This window comes from Orcinus orca, chromosome 20, assembly GCF_937001465.1.
Source record: "Orcinus orca chromosome 20, mOrcOrc1.1, whole genome shotgun sequence".
Taxonomy (NCBI): domain Eukaryota; kingdom Metazoa; phylum Chordata; class Mammalia; order Artiodactyla; family Delphinidae; genus Orcinus; species Orcinus orca.
The window spans coordinates 52,415,977-52,436,973 of NC_064578.1; the positions used below are offsets into that span (position 1 = coordinate 52,415,977).

General features: G+C 50.6%; 1 protein-coding gene across 4 annotated transcripts in view; it reads right to left on the reverse strand.

Annotated features, from left to right (window-relative positions):
• Positions 1-20,997, reverse strand: part of VRK3 (VRK serine/threonine kinase 3) — a 68,607-nt gene that overhangs the window by 43,201 nt on the left and 4,409 nt on the right. For 2 of the 4 annotated variants that reach the window (XM_049703483.1, XM_012539239.3), the window contains exons 2-9: positions 20,055-20,191; positions 14,996-15,094; positions 13,399-13,593; positions 5,464-5,528; positions 4,051-4,117; positions 2,668-2,752; positions 2,286-2,391; positions 572-664 (exon numbers count right to left, since the gene is read on the reverse strand). In XM_049703483.1, the coding sequence (XP_049559440.1) occupies positions 572-664; positions 2,286-2,391; positions 2,668-2,752; positions 4,051-4,117; positions 5,464-5,528; positions 13,399-13,593; positions 14,996-15,094; positions 20,055-20,190 (846 nt within the window). In that variant the 5' untranslated portion in view covers position 20,191. The remainder of the gene's footprint in view (positions 1-571; positions 665-2,285; positions 2,392-2,667; positions 2,753-4,050; positions 4,118-5,463; positions 5,529-13,398; positions 13,594-14,995; positions 15,095-20,054; positions 20,192-20,997) is intronic. The other 2 variants (XM_049703484.1, XM_049703485.1) reach the window with 2 other exon arrangements.

Sequence of the window (20,997 nt, forward strand, 5' to 3'; positions counted from 1 at the left end):
GGAGTATATATTTGAGGTTTTCCAATTTTACTGTCACAATCAATGTTGTCAGGAACATTTTGTACATGTATCTTCGAATATATGGATAAGATACGTTCCTAAAAGAGGACCCGGTGGATCAAAAAACATATGCATTTGAATTTTGACTGCTATATTCAAATTACCTTCCAAAAAGGTTGCCCATTTCATACTTCCAATAGTATGTAAAGAATTCCTAGTTCCTTACATCCTTATCAGCAGGAGATATTATTTTTCTTTTTAATTTTGTCCACCCAAAGGGTAAAAATAGTGTATTTTAAGAGTAATTGCTATGACTATTAGGGAGGTTAAGCATCTCTCCACACATTTAACTAACCTGTGGATTTCTTTTTCTACGAACTGCTTTTCCTATCCTTTGTCTATTTTTCTACTAAGTCACTTATCTCTTCTTATTTATTTGAAGGAACTCTTTATACATGATGGATAGCAATTCTTTGTCTGCAATAAGCATTGTGAAATAAACGCAGGTTTTGAGACAGGTGAGATCCTGAGCCCAGAGAGCCCCCAGGATGGAGGAGGACCTGGCTATTACCTGGCACAAGTCCTCTGGATTCACAAAGATATTCTCAGCTGTCACATTGCCGTGAACATACTCATTCTCATGGAGGAACTCCAGGGCATCCAGCTGGGGGGAAGCAAGCAAGCATCTCCTGAGCAGCAGGCTAACACAAAGAGGCTCTGATGCAAAGCTCCGGAGGGAACCCCCACTGCTGGGCCTGGGGTCACGTGGTGCTGCTTGTGATGCGGGTGGCGGTGGTCCAAGCCTGACTACTCCTAAGTGAAGCATCAGCACACCTAAGCATGGCTTCTAATTAGGTTTTTGAAAAATTCAGCATTAAAGGTGATATTTGGTTTTCCGTTGACCTCTTATGTCTATCTCTTGGCTGATCTCAGGAGGGGAAGAAGCTGGTTACTTACTGACCCCCCGCAAGAAAGAAAACCCAGCACTCATGTACATCAAAGAGGTTTTTTCTCATTTGCCCTAGGAAGCAGAAATACATTTAGCTAAGTAATTTATATTCTGATCTCTAGCTCTGACTTTTCCATCGAGCTCATATATTGAACTGCCCAGGTACTCCTTACATCTTGATTACAACCCAAGCCCCCGTCGACTCCAAGGCTCTACTGCCCACCAAGTTCTGCTTGTTCAAACTCTCCATCCCCACAGCCCAGCTCCTCCTCAGGCCTGGTCCTCTCTGTGCTGACCTCACCCAGCCTCCATCTCACCCCTCCGGCCCGTCCCCACACGGCCCACAGGGTCTTTCTACACCCAGAGCTGACCCTGCCCTTCCCCTATTCCCAATCCTCGCGTGGCTCCCCAGCGCCCTCGGGACAGAGTCCCGGTCCCCCAGGTTGGTGTTCAAGGTCCTGCGTGATCTGGTCACTGCTGAGCTCTCCACACCACCCTCAGCTGTTACCTTTCCCCTCTACACGTCCCACTGCAGACACTCTGAGCGTAATGACCTTCAGGACTCACCTGATGTGTCACTCCCTTGCCACTTCCATCCCTCCAGCAATTTACACTGGGTCCTCTTATTCTCCATCACTTCTAGTCAAAGCACTTTTCACAATTTGTGCAACTGTGATTTAATATCATCCTCTCCCACTAGACATAAAAACCATGACTGTGCTGCCCCCCATGGTACTCCCAGCCCCGGGACAGTGTCTGATTCCCAGCAGGGACCTGATAAATATTTAATGAAACGATGGATGAAGGAAGGAATGAATGAACAAAAGTCTTGTGCTCTTTCCCACACCAGCCTTTGCCTAAGCTATATCCTTGGCCTGGAATGTTCTCCCATGCATCTCCACTCCTACTCTACCCAGCACCTTGCTATTTCCCACTCTTGACTTAGAAATGACCTCTACCAGGAAGTTCAACTGAACCCCTCAATTTAGGCTGGGACCCTTCCTCCAACTGCTACAGTCTCCTGACAATACTTATCACTCTGTTTTTTTTTTCTGGCCGTGTTGCACGGCATGCAGGATCTTAGTGCCCCAACCAGGGATTGAACCCGCGCCCCCTGCACTGGAAGTGCAGAGTCTTAACCACTGGACCGCCAGGGAAGTCCCACTTATCACTCTGGTTCTAACAGCCTGGTGTTCAGCTGTGTTGGTCACCGTGCTCGCCCCAGTGCCCAGCAGAGGGAGGTGCGGGCTGAACGTGTCAATGAGCAAACAGACGGATAAAATAGGACCTGGGGGGCCATCCTCTGGATGGGAGCCTGCAACTCTCAGGGACTTACCAGCCGGCAGGCCATCTGGAACACAGACCTCACTGACATCACATGCTTCGGGTAGTCATCCAGGATCGACTGAAGGCTCCTCCCCAGGATGGGGAACACCAAGAACCTGGAAGACATGAGTGTCCCAGCAAGTGGGAGAGATGACCAGGGGAGGGGATGGAATACAAGCCACCAAGGATGGGGTGTGGCTGGGGGCTACCAGATCCCGGTCCTGGGTGAGATGAAGGTTTCGGATTGGTGGGGGACCAGCCTGGCTCAAGGCTGGGGGAAGGAAGGAAGCAACTATCTGGTCAACGGCTCCAGGGTCCCAGGCATGCCTGGGCATGTGACAGGGAGAGAAAGGAAGGGGCCAGTGAGGCGAGTGGCAAGTGAAGTGACTCACCTGTACTTGTTCTGGTGAATGCCAAAACCGACGCAGGTGGGGATGGCCAGCTGGGGGGTCGAGTGCAGCTTTTTCCACTTGTTCACTGTGGGAGGCAGGGGCCTGAGAGGTTAGGGCCCACCTGGCCTTGCACCCACAATGGACAGCAGCCTGTTCCCAGACCAGAAGCAGAGAGCGCCCGAGCCCAGGCCACACACTGGGTCTCCTGGTTGGTGATGTCGCCTCTGTGGGTGCATGACAGCGAGGGGGGTGACGATAGGGGGTGTGAACATGGGAGAAAGCACTGACAAATCTGGAGTGAGTGGAAAAGGTAAGAGCGACAGCGTAACCTCTGAATTCCTATGTAGAGCTAATGAGATCGGGGAGTGTCTAAACTGGTCAAGGTGTCACTACATGTCTGCCCACCTTCCAGGATCTCAGTTGGATGGTACAGATCCAGCGGTGTGCTGATAAAAGTTTAACAGCTGGTTGTCTGGGGAAAGATAGCCTTGATCTGTCGTGTTTGCTGATTTCTGTGGTGTAAATACTTCCCAGTATGGCCAATTTCAAGCTACCAATGTGGTATCATGGAAGACTGAGGTAGAAAGAGAGGCAGTAGCGTGCCCTTACATGGTATTTCCACCACACACATACAGTGAATGTAAACAACCTCAAGAATATAGATAGTAGGGACTTCCCTGGCGATCCAGTGGTTAGGACTCTGCGCTTCCGCTGCAGGGGGCATGGGTTCAATTCCTGGTCGGGGAACTAAGATCCTACATGCCAAAGGCGTGGCCAAAAAAAAAAAAAAGTCTAGATGATAGAAAATGTAGACAAATAATTAGGAAGGGATGAGCTTTGAGTATTTATTACCCTTGCTCCTAATTTGACTGTAAATTGATAAAATTAATTTATGATGACTATGTTTTATTTATTTATTTAAGATGGCTATGACTGAAAGATTGCAGGGCAATTTTATTATTTTAAAAATTATTTATTTATTTATTTGGCTGTGCTGGGTCTTAGTTGCAGCACGCAGGATCTTCGTTGTGGCATGCGGGATCTAGTTCTCTGACCAGGGACTGAACCTAGGCCCCCTGCATTGGGAGCACGGAGTTTTAACCACTGGACCACCAGGGAAGTCCGATGGCTATGTTTTAATAACTGGCTTGCAGTGTTTGTGAAAATTTAATACTTGGCGCTCAAGAGCTGGTATGACAAGCCAGCCTCAGCCCATTGTCCGCTGTCTGTCCTCTGGGGCTTGAGGCCCGAGGGGTGATGGGAGCAAACCTGGGCCTTTAATTTAATCCCCACCCTTCCCACACCTTCAGGGAGAAGCCAGTTGTTTTGACCAAGCCGGTACCCTCAACTCTTCCCCCACTTGCCCACTTCCCTGAGGAATACCTTGCAAAGGCTTGGCGGCCCGCTGGAAGAAGTTCTGCTCGTTGAACAAGCGCCCATCCTTGGCATCCTAGTGGAGGAGGAGAGGGGAAAAGGCTGTCACACTGGAATCTCTTAGGCAAGGGCTCCAAGGTCATCACTGGCCATGGATTACCCCAGGGTAATGCCAGCAATAACCCAGGTTCCCCAAGTCCTGCACATCAGAACCAAATTCCCTAGGGTGCTCCATGTGAACATATATCAGAGACTTTGAGTCACTGCCCAGGTTCCTTTTCTTTTACAATAGGATCTACAAGTTTTCCCTAGACACATGCCCTTCAGCTAAAAACTACATTTCCCAGTCTCCCTTGCAGTGAGGAATGCCCACATGACCAAGTTCTGGCCAATGGGGATGTGAGCAGAAGAGACACGGGCAACTTCCAGGTTACGCCCTTAAAGGGCTAGGGCAGGCACTCCCCTTCCTCTTTTCCTGTTCCAATTGGCTGGAATGCAGATGAGATGGTAGGAGGTGGAGCAGCCATCTCGGCCCATGAGATGAACGTTATAGATTGAGGGGCCTGGAGCAACAAGAGAGAAGGAAAGTAAGCCCCTGGTTTATGGAACTGTCGTATCAGCCCTGGACCACTGCCCCCAGACTGTTACATGGAAAAGCAATAAAATATACTTGTTTAAGCCATAACTAACATTGGGTCATTTTTTCCAAGCAGTCAAACCAAATATTTTAATTAAACACAACTAGTACAGCTGGGTTCTTCAGGGCACAGGGTCAAAGAGAACTGGGTTCAAATCTCAGCTCTGCCATTCACTCATTCTTTCTATAAAGCACCTATTATGTGCCTAGTATTGTTCTGGGCATTGTCAATACAGCAGTGAACAAAGCAATTTTCATAATGGGCGTCCCTGGGCAAGCGACCGAGCCTTTATTTCCTCATCTGTTAAATGGGAAACACAGTAACCACCCCACAGGTTTGATTATGAAACTCTTAGCCCAGGGTTGGACGCAGGACAGGCTCTCAGCAAGCAGGTGCTATCACTCATCTGCGAGCCTGGTTCAGGAGCACTGGCTCTGAACCACTCACACGGCCTCCATCTAGGGCCAAGGGAGGGCACCCAACCCAGCCGTCCCAGGTTTCGGGCGCTTGCCCAGACACACAGCCAGAAAGCATCAGAGCCAGGGCTCATGGGTGGACCCGACTGCGGTTTCTGAGGGGCCCCATGTAGAAGAACCCAAGGCCCAGAGGGAAACGTGCCCCACCCAAGGTCCCACTGCTCCTTGAAGGCCAAGGCTGTGCTCTCTGGCTTGCCCAGCCCACAGAGGGGCTTGGAGGTCAGTGGTGCATTTGCTAAAGCCCCAGGCCATCCCCTCAGTGCCGCTCCCCACCCCCCCACCCCACCCCCCGCCCCGGGGCCACTCACTAGTTTAAGTGAGAATCTTTGTTTTCCGAGACTTGACTCGCAGGCAAAGGTGGAGTCGGGCTCAGCTGTGGATGGACGAAAGGAGCAAGGTTATCATCTAGAGGGAAGGTCAGGGTCAGTGTCCTCAGAGTAAGGAGCAGCAGCTGTGGTTAACGGATTCCCACAGGGTCAAGTGCATTCTCGACTTTCATGATCTGCTCCTTCCTATTTTCAACAGCTTCTTTCTTTCTCTCTCTGTTAATACACAGCTATGCACAAAGGGTAATTAAACATGAGACTGCTCTCCTCCGAAAGGCCTGCGCGCAAGGCTGAACCTCGGCTGGTGTCTGCGAATCAGCTGGGAAGGTTCTAGGATTCCTAACCAATAAAAGGGGCTCCCGGTGCCCAAACCATTATGCTGAACACCTGTTTTCCTTCTGAGAGTAGAATTTTGGTACCTGCCAGGCAGAGAGTGCCTGTGGGACCAGCATCCAACAAAAACCCTGGGCACTGAGTCTCTAATGAGCATTCCTCTAATGAGCGTTTCATGTGTGACGTCACAGCTTGTTATAAATCCCGTGTGACTCTAAGGCGAGGGGACTCCGGAAGCTGGCGCTGGTTCCCCCGGACTTACCCCATGTGCTTTATCCCTTTGCTGACTGTGCTGTATCCTTCCGCTATAATAAATTATGACTATAGGCTGAGGCCTGTGGGTCCCCCCAGTGAATCACTGGACCCAGGGGTGGTTCTGGGGCCCCTGACTCAGCAGCTGTATGCATTTGTCTGCATATATGGGTGTGTGGCTGAACCACACCGACTCCATCTTGTCAGGGTCATCTTAGGCCCACTGTCCTACCCCCTCCCCTTTCTGCATGACAGAGCTCTAGCCTACGCATGAGGAACGCACCCAAGCCAGATAAGTTCCTGATTAACTTTAAGCCTTCCTCTGAAAACCGGAAGAATGACTTTTGCTGACACAGATGGTTCATGGTCCACGAGGAATAATGGTTATGAGACCCCCCAGGGGAAGGCAAAACCCAGCTCCCGTTGGCGCAGACGTGCTTCCCCCTTAGAAGTCAGATTCTATCTTTAGCTTTGGCCCCTTTAAATCCCCTGCACCCCTTCTGGCAGCACAGAGTGCAGCTGCAAATGCTTCCAGATCGCTGTCCGCAGGATCCTACCCATATGTAAGGTACCCACAATAAACTTCGTAACTGTACTTTATGGAGCTGTACACTTCGTTTTCTTCGATCTCAAAGTTCCTTCTCAGCTCAGGGGATACTATTCAATATCCCCGTCTTTGAACAATGCATAAGTACCGTGTGATGGACGCAGATCCCCTTGGAGGAGGACCTGTTCCCCTAGCCCCACGCAACCTGGAGAGGCCACTGCAGCAGCCTTCAGTCCCTCAGGGATGCCCTCAGCTGCAAGTCCCAGGGCGGCCTATAGCCAAAAGCTGATGGAGGGGGATATAAAGGCCCAGCCGTGTTGGCCTAACTCAGAACCACACTGAAGGACTGCTTCTGCTCCAGAGCCCCCATGGGGCCAGCCGAGGCGATCCCTGGGCTGCTCCAGCGCTCTATGTCTCCCCCCTGCCCCACCACTTCCTCCCCCTCCCCTCTGCAGGTGCTGATCCCTGGGGCACGTCCTCATGAACACCTGCATGCTTGCCCCATTCTGCTTAATTACAAACCCTGCAAAGTCTACTGCCCCGTGCTAAGTGTGGGCTTTACGCACATTGTTTCCTCTAATGCTCAGGACGGCCCTAGGAAGGTCTAATACAATGTTATTGTTATTACTATTATGGTGGCTGTCGTCGTTAGCTCCATTTTTTTTTTTAAGAGACAAATGGAAAATTTTATTTGAGCCAAATTTGAGGATTATAACCTGGGAAAAGCATCTCAGAAAGCTCTAAGAACTGTTCCCTGTTAGCTCCACTTGACGGACGAGACGAGACGAGAAAGCCGAAGCTTACTGAGGCCAAGTGACACGGGAGGCTTTGTGCCACGTAGATCCGGGCTCAAGCCCAGCCCCTCCGTCAACTCCGTGACTTGGTGTGAGGTGCTAATCCTCTCTGGGCCTCCGCCCCATGTCAGTAAAGTAGGACTAATGAAGCCCACCCCTGAGACTGGATGCAAGGATTCAGAGGGGTCGGCAGGAATAACAACAGTACCAGCTGAGCAGGAATCATAGCCAGCTTCACCCGTTTTTGGTTTTGGCCATGCCGCGTGGCTTGTGGGATCTTAGTTCCCTGACCAGTGACTGAACCTGGGCCCTTGGCAGTGAAAGCATGGAGTCCTAACCACTGGACCGCCAGGGAACAACCCCAGCTTCACCCTTTGCATGAGCTGCTCAATGACGCCCCCACCACAGCCCAGCATCACACTGGGCACGCCGGGAGCGCTCAGTGTGTGGCAGCTTTTAAAATATAATCAGCCGAGGGCCCACAGCTGGTAGGTGGCAGAGCGGCACTGGCCTAGGTCTAGCTCACCGCCAGGAGCTCATGAACCGAACCATCGCCATCCATCCCAGCTGGCTCTCTGCGCCCTCCTCGCCCTTCTCTCTTCTTTCCCGCCCTTCCTAACCATCCAGGCTGGTGCTGTCTGAGACACTGAGCTAAGGGGCAGGGAGGTGACAAAGTTACCTAGAAGCCACCCTTGCCTTCAAGAAGCTCCAGCTGGAGCCGGGCAGGAACCAGGGCTTACAGATTTAAGGCCAAAGGTGACCTGAGCCCAGCCTAAAGGAGGGAAGTGTGGAAAGATCATGGATCTTGGGGGAGAGAGGCGTCCTTCCCACCTGTGCGGAGGGGGTTTGGGGGGGATCTTTGAGGGGCATGCTGGAAATGGCCGGGGCACCTCTCAGGCATAAAAACAGTACCTGCCTCAGAGTTACCTCAGGGTCCGAGGAAAAGCACCAGTCAACGAACCACATGCCTGGCACTCGGAAGCAGGCAGAACAGCTGGTAATTTAAATATGCTTTTCCTGCACTGCTCTGCAGATTATGAAGGGCTTTTCCCCTCCACTCTTCTCACTGGCCCTCCCGCCGACGCCGGGGAGTCAGCTGGGCAATTCCCATTACACAGAGGAAGCGACAGAAGAGGAAGGGCAGTGGCCTTGGCCGAGGGCCTCAGCAGAGCCGGGCTGTAAACCTGGCTCCAGACCCTGCGACCTGGGAGACCCCTGCTTGATGCAAACCTGATACGTGTATGGAAAGTCCCTACGTGTGACAAATGCAGACAGGGGTGTGGCAGGCAGGCAGGTGGGAGCCTCTGATGGCCAAGAGACAGGCGACATTGAACTTGGAGCAACAATGCTGCGCTGGGATCCATCATAACCAAAACAACAGGAAGCGTTTATACGGTGCTTTTGCTATTTTCCTGCTCATCGTTCTACTCATTTAACTCTCTCAACGACAACCCCGTGAGGTCGGTGTTATTACACTCTCCATTTTGCAGGTGAGGAAACTGAGGCGCAAGGTCATGACATCCCTCGAGGAAGATCAGACAACGAGCTGCCGGCAGAGGCAGAAGGCTAACTCAACCGGTCTGCCTATGCTTTCCCGCCTCCCCAAACCTGGATGGGGACTCCGGGCATCCCAGGCCCCACCGTCAGCAACACCAGGATCCTGACGCTTCCTGCGCGGGTTTCCAGCCTCCGAGTCTTTGCCTGTGCCGTGCCTCTGCCTGGCCTGCCCTTCTCTGGCCCAACCTTTGTTGTGGGCACAGCTGAAAGGCGCTTAATAAAAGAAGAGTGATTCCACCCGACAGTTACCAGCTGACAGGGTCTCTCTGTCTTTGGAGGGCACGTCCGGGACGGCCTGACTCAGTGGTTCTCAACCGTGGGCGGTTCTGCCCCCCAGCGGGCATCTGGCCATGTCTGGAGACAGTGTTGGTTGTCACGACTGGGAGAGGGGATGGGTAAAGGTCGAGGATGCTGCCAAACACCCTATCGTGCACAGGACGGCCCCCACAATGAATGCCAAGGGTGCCAGGGCTGAGAGTTAACTGTGTACTTAAAACAAGCCCTAAAGGACCCCTGGGGGACCCCTCGAAAAGGGAGGCAACCATTCTCCCAGAGTAGCTGAAACCGAGGACCAGGGAGAGGCTCAGGGCAGCCACTGGGAGAGATACGTCGTGTTAAGGGGCTGCAGGTAGAGAGAACCAATGGCGAGTCTTTGTAGGTGTGATTAAATTAAGGGTCCTGTGCTGTGGGGACTGTCCTGGATGATCCAGGGGGCCCTAATGTAATCCTACAAGGGTCCTTATAAAGAGGGAGGCAGAGGGAGATTTGACCACAGAAGAGGAGAAGGCAATGTGATGGTAGAAGCAGAGCCTGGGGTGATGTGCTTTGAGGATGAAGGGGCCACAAGCCGAGGGATGCAGGCAGACTCTGGGAGCTGAACAGGCAAGGAAACGGATTTGCCTCTGGGGCCTCTTGGAAGGACTAGCCCTACCCATATGTCTTTTTTTTTTTTTTTAATTTTTTTTGGCCGTGCCGCGCGGCATGCAGGTTCTTAGTTCCCTGACCAGGGATCGAACCCGTGCCCCCTTCAGTGGAAGTGCGGAGTCTTAACCACTGGACCACCAGGGAAGTCCCTTCGCCCGTATCTTAACTTTAGCTCCGTGAGACTGATTTCAGTCTTGTGACCTCCACAACTAGAAGAGAATAAATGTGTGCTGTCTTCAGCCACTAAGTTTATGGTGATTTGTGATGGTGGCCACAGGAAACGAATACAAGCCCCGAACCTCCATCCACAGAGGGGCAGGCCGGGACTTGAATCCCAGTTGCTTCTCAGAAACAATTCTCCACGCATACCGCAGCTGCAGGGATTTACATGGTTGCCTCGGTGACAGGTCTCCCAAACTGGGCCAGGGAGACCAGGGAGGATGACGTTATAATTCAGTGTTTCACAAAGTAAGAGCGTGTGCCAGCTCACAGGGCTGCTATGGGAATCAGGTGAGCTAACAGACATAGAGAACTTAGCGGGGGTGGGGGCGCCCAGGGTGGCCTGGAAGCGTCAGCTGCTATGGGAATCAGGTGAGCTAACAGACTTAGAGAACTTAGCGGGGGTGGGGGCGCCCAGGGTGGCCTGGAAGCGTCAGCTGCTATGGGAATCAGGTGAGCTAACAGACATAGAGAACTTAGCGGGGGTGGGGGCGCAGAGCGGGCTGGAAGCGTCAGCTGCTATGGGAATCAGGTGAGCTAACAGACATAGAGAACTTAGCGGGGGTGGGGGCGCAGAGCGGGCTGGAAGCATCAGCTCAGCTGCTGTAATAAAAATCACCACTCTGGTTGCTGCTGTTGTTGTACTCTCACTGTTTTCAACTACATCTTCCCGACTGGTGCAAACTGGCAGAAGCCAAAGGCAACCTGTCCTGGGGGAACGCCGCCCTGAGGCACATCCACATGCAGCCCCCTCCCCACTGTGCCCGAGCCAGCACCTGGGAAGGGGTCTGATCAAACAACCCGAGACACAAAAGGTGAAGACACACGGCCCAGAGCATTTCCTTCCTAAGCTTCCACTGCGGGTTTCTGATGTGAGGACACAGCTGGGTTTTTTTTCCTTCAGATGCCTCCTGCCTTGTTTGTCTTTCTTCTCCCTCTTCCTTCCCGGTCCTCTGGGCCTCTCCCCATCCTTCTCTCTCCCCAGCCTTTCTTGTTGTTGGTTCTGCCCCTCTATCCTTTCTCTTCCTCTCATTCCTTCTCACCCCGATTCCCTCCTCCTCCCTCCCTCCCTCCCTCTCTTGTGGTGTAATGGTTACGAATTACACCTAGGTTCAAATCCCAGCTCTGTCACTTTGAGGCTGTGTGACCTTGGGCGAGTGGCTTTCCCTCTCTGTGCTCCAGCTGTAAGATGAAGTAACATGAGTGCCTCCCTCCTAGCATGGCTGGGAGCACTAAAATGGGCCCCAGAACAGTGCCTGGCATGGAGTGAGCACTCCCTAGTGTCCCTTTATGCTCTCCTCTCTCCCTCCCTCGCCCTCTGTCCCTCCATGACTAATGCTACCCACCTCCGCCTGAGAAGATCCCTTTACCGTTTTCCAAGCTCATTGCCTCTGTCCCTTCTCACCATTTGGGACCAACAGCCCCAGGAGGTGGGCAGGACACCACCTCTCACTTTCCCAACTGGGACATCAAGGCAGAGCTGCTCGCCCAGGCTCACTCAGTGTGCCAGAGCCCAGTCACGACTCCACCTGGGTCCGTTTTTTCTTTTTTTTGGCCTTACCGCACGGCACGTGGGATCTTACCTCCCTGACCAGGGATCGAACCCAGGTCCTCTGCAGTGGAAGCCACTGGACCACCAGGGAAGTCCCCACCTGGGTCTGTCTCAAATGTGGCTGCCCTGCCCTCCTGCCCAGGCTCTAAGGCAGGATGGCCAACCTGAGGCTCGAAATTGCCAGCACCCGTGTCTGGCCGGCCGGTGCTTCCAAATCAGAGGTTCCTCTCAAAATCCCGATCTCTGGCTTTTCCTGCAAGCTTGGAAGCTCTCTGGAGCCAGATCTCTGTCTAGTCATTAACACCCCTGGGCTTCATTTTCCTTATCTAGAAAATGGGGATAATGACCTTGCTGACGTCATGAGGCTGTCGTGAGAATTAAACGGGTTAAGAAGTATAAAGCAAACATATGTCCACGTGAAAACCTGTACACGCACGATCACAGCAGCATTATTCATCATGGCCCGAAGTGGACACAGTCTAAACATCCACCAACTGATAAATGGATCAACCAGATGTGATATATACACACCCTGCAATCTTATTCAGCCATAAAACAGAAGGAAGTTCTGACAAAGGCGACAACATGGTTGGACCTTGAAAGCATCGTGCTGAGGGGAAGAAGCCAGACAAAAAAGGCCACAGAGAGTATTGCTCCATTTACCTGAAATGTCCAGAATAGGCAAATCCAGAGACATAAAGTAGATTAGTGGTTGCCAGGGGCTGGGGGGGGGAGGAGGAGAGTAACTGGTAAAGGTACAGGGTTTCCTCTTGGGGTGACAGAAATACTCTGGAACTAGATGGTGGTGACGGATGCGCACCATCGTGAATCTACTAAAACCCACTGAACTGTAGACTTTAAAATGGTGAATCTTATATGAACTTTATCTCAATTTTTAAAAATGCAAAAAACCTCATAAAACCACATAAAGTGCTTAGAACAAGGCCTGGCCTGGAGTAAGCACTCAGTTAATGCTAGGTTGATTAATACTAACATTTCCAGTGCAGTTATCTTTTCCTTCATTGTAACAAGTTGTCTTGCTGCATTTTTTGTTTAACTGTTGTTTTGTTTAACTTTAAAGCCCAGCCCTGCTTCTTCCCGTCCCACTGATAAGAAAGCCTGGAGCTCCCTCTTTTGGTGATGGCAGAGATTCAAACCACATGAGGCCCTAGCCCGGGCAGAACCCTCACCCCAGCCCTGCCCCTTAACCACAGTAAAAACCGGGGCTAGGTGCTCTTCCTTGTTCTCACAGAGCTTCTACCCCCACCAGAGATCTCAATTACACAAGCAGTAAACCTTTCATATCCTCATCGGTCTCAACATTCAAACCAAATTTGGAGGGAGGGTCCATCCTATCTCTGCAGGACAGACAGTGATCACTGTCCTTATCTTCCGGCCACACTGGGCCTGCACTCCCACGTGACAACAGTAGGTGGCGGTGGAGAAGAGTGTCCTCTTTATCCAGGGCACATGCGCTTTGGTTGGCCACAGTCCCCACCACTCCCAATCGCCTGACTCCCAGCCTCCTGCACTCATTTACTCTACCTTCCCAGCCGCTGTATGTGCATAGGTTTGCAGTCCCAGCTCTAAGAGAAAGCTGCCTCGAGGCAGGTCTGCAGCTGGGATACGGCTCCATCTCCATTCTCAGAAAGTGGTTCCCTCCCCTTTGCCTTGGCTCCAAGATGGCCCGACCCAGCCCAGCCCAGCCCAGCACCTGCCCACCTGTGGACAGAGTGTACCTTCATAGAGAATGCCCTGGCCATCCCTGCTCTGGAGGCAGCTCAGCTTCCAGTGCTGCCCACTCTTGTCTATCAGCACCGTCCTCTCTGGCAAAGCCTTGAGCGAGGTGGTCACCCGGCTCCGCTTCAGTGCCTGAGGGCTCTGCCTGGTTGTCTGAGGGCTGCTCTGGGAGGTTGGGGATCTGCTCCAGCACCCTGCAGGAGGATGGTGAGAATAAAGAAAAGGCGGCATCCAGGAGAGAAAAGTTGGGTGGGTAATCAGACGGCGCTCATAATACTGTTCATTTATTCATTTGTCCATTCAACAAAAGCTTCCTCAGACCTTCCACGGATCCTGTGTGCTGAAGCTGGGGACCCGGACGTGAGCTGGATCTGGACCCTTCCCTTGGGAGCCTCTAATTTGGTGGGGGAGACTGACCTGGACACAGCTGGTCAGAACTGAGTCTGAGACAGGGCAGTACAGAGGAATATGAGAAAGAGACTGACAGTGCCTGCAGAAGTCAGGGGAGGCTTCATGGAGGAGGGGACATTTGAGTTGGGTCCTATTGGACGAGTAGAAGTTTGCCAGGGAGGAAAAAAAAACCATTCCAGACATTCAACCCAAAACATCCTAAAACAGGACCTGGTTTTGTGCTGAGCATGAAGAGGGACCAGACATTTGTTAGACTGAGGCCGTGCCTTTGAGGGGCTCCTAGACTGGCAAGACAATGCGGGCGGTGTGGTGAGATAGGGACACAGGAAAAGATATTCCCTGCTTCACTCCTCCCAGCCGCCATCCACCCAAGGCACAGATGGGATGAGGCCGTGGGGCCCAGAGATAACAAGGGAGAAAGAGGAGACACCGAAGGGCTGTGACTTGAGATCCGAAGACCCAGTGGGAAGGAGACGGGCATATGGTCCTCACCCTTCCCTGCTCACTGGCTGGCACAGGGAATACACAAATGAGTCCACCCGGTCCCTGTCCACGAGGGACTCTCAGTCCAGCAAGCGAGGCAGAAAGGGACATAGAGCCTGGAGGAGACATGAACTCAAATGAGGACATCACTGGCACTGTGGGAGCCCAGACAAAGAGGACAGAGAGGCTATGGAGGGAGATGAGGTGGACTTGATCCAGCCTATGGCATTCAGGAAAGGCTTCCTAGAGATCTGACCCTGAGTGCTGGAAAGAGGAGAGGCCCTAGGGCTGAAGGAACAGACTTAGCCAAGACCAGAAGCTGAAAACCCTAAAAAGTATTTCCAAAAGTGAGTTTTCTGTGTACAGGGTTGTGGTGAGAGCTAAAGGAGGAACCAGACCATCGTCTCAGAGGTCAGGCTGAAGAGCCCAGACAGTGGGGCGATGGGGACGGTAGGGGGCTGTGAGCAGGGACGGGTGAGGTCACCTCTGGCCATGTAGGGATGGACTGGAGGGGGAGCCTGTGGGCTGGAAGGTGGGGGAGGATCCTGGGAGGAGGGTCCAAGCAGGCGTATGTGATGCCTGAGCAGAGGCATGATGCCTCAAACATTGTCAGATGACCCTCCTTTTCCCCATATTGAGCATAACTCTCATCTTTGGGTTTCTCACAGGTACTGAAGGTATCTTCAGATTCAGAACTCTCACCTTCTGAGAGAAGGGATGATGGGGGAGAGGAAGCGCAGCTGGGCCATTTCACTTTCTTGGGAGATATTTCAGAACTGGTGTTCCTCCTTTTCTTTGAGCCTAGAGAAAGGAAGACCGAATGCAGACTGGAGTTACAGAAGTCCTTTCCAGGAACTATTAAACCAGAAACCTGAGGTCATATTCAACACTCTCTTCCCTTTGACCCTCACAGCCAAGTTTTACTACTATCACCTAAATAATCTAAACAAACTTTCCTTTGTTTTAGTTATTCTTTCCTAAGAGAGGCTTAGCCTCTCTTTTATATCCTCAAGCACTTTATCACAGTGTGGTCTCCTTTAGGTAATTTCTTCAGATCTGTCTTCCAGTTCACTGTTCTCCTTCAGAGTGTCTAGTCTGGAGTTTAAACCATCCAATGAGTTTCTGATTGCCATGATGATATTTATTTTTATCATCAGAGATTTTATTTGGTTCTTTTAAAATCTGCCTAATCAATCCTAACTAGCTTTCGTTCCTTCACTGTACCTTCAATTACTTCTTTTATTTCTGTAAACATAATAAATGTGCTTTGTACATATTCTCGTCTGTTAATTCCAAGGTCTCTGGTCATTGCAGGTCTGATTCTATAGTTTGTGTTTCTCCTGGCAGTGGCTTGTTTCCTGGTATCTTTGTTAATTGGTTGGGAGCTGATGTGCCTGTTGGAAGTCTAAGGTCTGTCTTTAAAAGATGTTCCACAAGAAAAGATTTGCCTCTGCTGGGGCGGAGGGCACCCACCACTCATCACTTTATACTAACTTTTCTGCTTGTATTTTTTGGGGGCCACACAGATCAGTATGAATTCTGGCCCCAAACTGGTTAAGGATGTGAGTTCTTGGTTAGGAGTTCTCAGAGAGGACATTTTTCACTCACAATCAAGGCTGAGACAGACAAATGTCTCCACATATTTTCTCTGTGGAGCAATTTTTTTTACCACTGAAAAGTCCCAGATTTTAGAGGAGGTTTCCAATCTCACCCCTGTGCTGCTCAGGTCCTATGCTTTGTCTCCTGTACCCCATAATGACCAGCACACAGCCCAGGACCAATACCCCCTATAGCATTTGCTCAGCCCTGTGCGTCTGTGTTTTCTTTCTTTTCTTTTTTCTTTTCTTCCTTCCTTCCTTCTTTTTCTTTTTCTTTTCATTCTTTCTTCATTTTCTTTCTTCCTTCCTTTCTTCCTTTTCTTTCTTTCTTTCTTTCCTTCCTTCTTTCTTTCCTTTCTCTGTCTCTGTCTCTGTCTCTCTCTCCCTCCCTCCCTCCCTCCCTCCCTATCTATTTATTGCCTGCATTGGGTCTTAGTTGTGGCAAGCAGGATCTTTTGTTGCAGTGCGCGGGCTTCTCTCTAGTTGTGACGCATGGGCTCCAGAGCAAGCGGGCTCTCTAGTCGTGCGTGAGGGCTCCAGAGCACACGGGCTCTATCGTTGGGGTGCGTGGGCTTAGTTGCCCCGTGGCATGTGGGATCTTAGTTCCCTGACCAGGGATCGAACCAGCGTCCCCTGCATTGCAAGACAGATTGTTAACCACTAGACCACCAGGGAAGTCCCTGTGTTATCTTATTGCTCACTTCCATGTAATTACCTTACTTTCCTACCATTCAGCCCTATGAATATAAAGATATTCTTTATATTTTATCCAGCATTTTGTGCTGTGCTGAGCCATAAGGGACTTTTCCTTATCATCTAGTCTGCTGTACTACTAAAACCAGAAGTCTTCTTTCAGTTGACATTACCTCAGCCAGCATACTTGGTCTCTGGACTCCTGGAATGGCCTCCTAACTGGTTTCCATGCCTCCAATCTACTTTCCACACGTAGCATTCAGAGAGGTCTCTTCAAAATGCAAATCATACTGTGTTTCCCATTTGGCGGAAGTTCTTCCATGGCTCCTCACCACATCAGTGATTACTAAACTCCTTACCCATGGTCTACAAGGCCCCACGTGTCTGCCCCCAATACAGCTGTCCTTCTTTACTTCTCCAACATGTATGGCTCTTCCCCATACCATGCCTCGATGCCTGAATTCCTGTTCCGACCCCCTCACCTTGCCCCCAGTCTTCACTTGGCTAACTCTTATCATCCCTAGATCTCGGCTCAAACATTACCCACCTAGGGAGGCCTTCCCTGACCCTCCCAGAAACACATCTCCCTTATGTGTGTTCTGTGGTCCATCCATTGCCCTTCTGTTATCATGCACTCAACTAATAATTGTTTATTCAATGTCTGTTTGCCTTACCAGCCACCAAAATCTCTGAGAGCAGAAACCAGGTCCATCTCACCTGTTACTACATCCCTGGGCACAAACACAGCACCTAAGTACACAATAGGCAGTTCAAGTATGTTTGTTGCCTGATGACTGGGTGAATGAGCAATGAGTGAGGCCCAAGGCTGGCATTAGCGAAGGCTGGGGTTAAGGACTCAGGCTCTGATGGATGGACCTAGAGATTATCATACTAAATGAAGTAAGTCAGACAGAGAAAAACAAATATCATATGATATCACACATGTGGAATCTAAAAAAAAATGATACAGGACTTCCCTGGTGGTGCAGTGGTTAAGAATCCACCTGCCAATGCAGGGGACACGGGTTCAAGCCCTGGTCCGGGAAGATCCCACATGCCGCGGAGCAACTAAGCCCGTGTGCCACAACTACTGAGCCTGCGCTCTAGAGCCCGCGAGCCACAACTACTGAGCCGTGTGCCACAACTACCGAAGCCTGCACGCCTAGAGCCCGAGCTCCACAAGACAAGCCAATGAGAAGCCCGCACACCACAGGAAGAGTAGCCCCCACTCACCGCAACTAGAGAAAGCCCGTGTGCAGCAACGAAGACCCAACACAGCCAAAAATAAATAAATAAATATATATAAAAACATGATACAAATGAACTTATTTACAAAACAGAAACAGACTCACAGTCTTCAAAAACAAACTTACGGTTACCAAAGGGGAAATGTGTCGGGGAGGGATAAATTAGGAGTTTGGGATTAACATACACATCACTATATATAAAATAGATAATTAACAAGGACCTACTGTACAGCACAGGGAATGCTATTCAATATTCTGTAATAACCTATATGGGAAAAGAATCTGAAAAAGAATGGATATATATATGTATAACTGAATTACTTTGCTGTACACCTGAAACTAACACAACATTGTAAATCAACTCTACTCCAATATAAAATGAGAATGGGAACCAAAACCATACACTAAGGATGAGGAGAAAGACAGGAGGAGCCTGGGTCCCTTACGGCATCATGGGGACACCATCCGTACACTGGACTGTCCCCTCCAGACTTTTTGTTAGAAAGAAAAACAAACCTCATTTGTTTAAACTCTTGAAGTAGTGTTTTCTGTTACTTGCAGCCAAACACACTCCTAAATGATAAAACGAACGTTGCTGAACTTTCTGCCACGTATGCCAACTTCCTTCTGTGGCCTTCAGATAAGCAAATCCACTTCGATTTACCAATGTAGGATCTGTGCTTGGGCTTTCCATTGGCTGGGACCTACTGCTGATATTTCATTCATTCAGTCAACCAATCAATAAGATTTCTCAGCACCCAACTCTGTATCAGGCACAGTCCTGGATGCTGTGCAAACAACAGAGCTTACAAACCACAATAAACTCCTATCCTTACAGAGCTTCAAGATGAGGAACAATATAAATGAGTAAAATAATATATTTAATCCAGTTGATACTTACAAGTACTGATAAAGGAAAGATAAAGCAGGGGCAGGGGACAGGGGCTGTCACATGTAGGAGGATGCAATTTAATTAGAGGTCTCAGGGAAGGCCTCTCTGTGCAGGCAACAATTGCATAAAGACCTGAAGAAAGTGACAGAGGGGGTCATGCACCAGATGAGGGAAGAACCACCCAGAGAGAGAGAACAGCAAGTGCAACAGCTTAGAGGTCCAGGGTTAGGAGATGAGCTCTGAGAGACAACAGGGACCTGATCATGTCAGGCTTAACCTGGGAAGGTAGTGAGCAGGGGAATGACAGGGTCTGACTTTGTTTTAACAGGGTCCATCAGGCTGCCACTTGAAGAGAGCTGCAGGGAACAGAGAAGAAGCAGGGAGACCAGGGGAAGAAAGCTTCTACAATATTGGTGAGGTGAGGGTGAGATGGATCAGGGTGGTGGCAGGAAGTGGTCCAATTCAGCATTGAGTTTTTTAAAAAATAAATTTACTTATTTATTTTTGGCTGCATTGGGTCTTCGTTGCTGCTCACAGGCTTTCTCTAGTTGAGGCGAGTGGGGGCTACTCTTCATTGTGGTGCACGGGCTTCTCATTGCACTGGCTTCTCTTGTTGCAGAGCACGGGGCTCTAGGCGCAAAGCCTTCAGTAGTTGTGGCACATGGTCTCAGGAGTTGTGGCTTGTGGGCTCTAGAGCGCAGGCTCAGTAGTTGTGGCACACGGGCTTAGTTGCTCTGTGGCATGTGGGATCTTCCCGGACCAGGGATGGAACCTGTGTCCCCTGCATTGGCAGGTGGATTCTTAACCACTGTGCCATCAGGGAAGTCCTTGGCATTGACTTTTAAAGGGAGAGATGATGAGATCTGCTGGAGGGCTGCAGTCATGGGGTGGGAGAGAAAGAGGACTTGAGGATGACTCCATGGTCTGAGAAGCTGAATAAGCTGAACTGCTGTTACCTCGATGGGATAGTCTATGGAAGGGGCAGGTGGGGGGTGGCAGTCATATCAGGAGCTTAGTTCTGGGCATGCGGAGACACTTATGGGACATCCAATAGATGTCAAGCAGGGAGTCTGATATATATGAATGTAGATTTCAGGGGAAGAGTCCAAGCTGGAGACAGAAATGCATGAGTTGTCAACTTCAGAGCCACGAGCCCGATAAAACGCCAAGAAACTCTGTATAGGGAGAGCCTGAGCTCTGGGCTTCTCCGGTATCCATGCAGGGTCAGGCAGACTGCAAAGGTGTCAGTCCTTCCTTCCCAAATGCACACACGCACGCACGCACACACATCACCCCTCCTAAAGGGAGAAGCATAAAGCCCCGGTTCTTACCTTGGGAGGATGACATAGACGGCTTGACAAAGGTCTGGGACCCCTCGTGCTCCTCTGTAGGCAGAGGTTTTCCGCAGTAGGGGCAGAATTTGAAAGTTGCTTCAACATCTTTGCCACAGTCTGGACAGGAGATCATGCTAGAAAACAGAAGTGGGGTCGGGGGACAGGAAGCTGGAAGAAAACTTAATCCACTGCCGACGAGTAGTCACCTGAGTTCCCCATGATGATGAGATTACAGAAAGAAGAAAAGTTATCATACCTGGAATACCCTCTCTCAGAAAGTGGCCACTTCTTTTTTTTTTTCTTTTTTGGCTGCACTGCACAGCATGTGCGATCTTAGTTCCCTGGCCAGGGATCGAACCTGTGCCCCCCTGCAGTGGAAGTGCAGCATCCTAACCACTGGACCGCCAGGGAATTCCCAGAAAGTGGCCACTTGTAAAATGAGTTCTCAGGGACTTCCTGGCAGTCCAGAGGTTAAGACTCTGCACTTCCACTGCAGGGGGCACGGGTCTGATCCCTGGTCAGGGAACTAAGATCCCGCGTGCCGCATGGTGTGGCCAAGGGGGGGCGGGAAAGTGAGTTCTCGCCCCGTGTCCAGCCTCTAGCCACCTGTCTCTCCCTAATGGCCCAGGGCAGGTACAAAGCAGAACAAATGCAGAGTGAAACTCCAGCGCTCACAAAAGATATGAGAATGGCTTGAGGTCAATAAAAGTTCTGCAGAACTGCTCCAATCACGGAAGCATTGAGGGTCTTCAGCTGTAATTGTGATGCTCATTTCTTGAATCATGTTATGGGGAAGGTAGAGACCATTAGTGCTCACCAGATATCCACATCCTCCCCTTCACTTCCCAGGATCCTCTGCAGTGAGATTGGGGCCACTAGTTTTGGCTACTTCTGGCCAATGGGGTGTGAATGGAAGTCACTTCCCGGCTGAGGCAGTTAA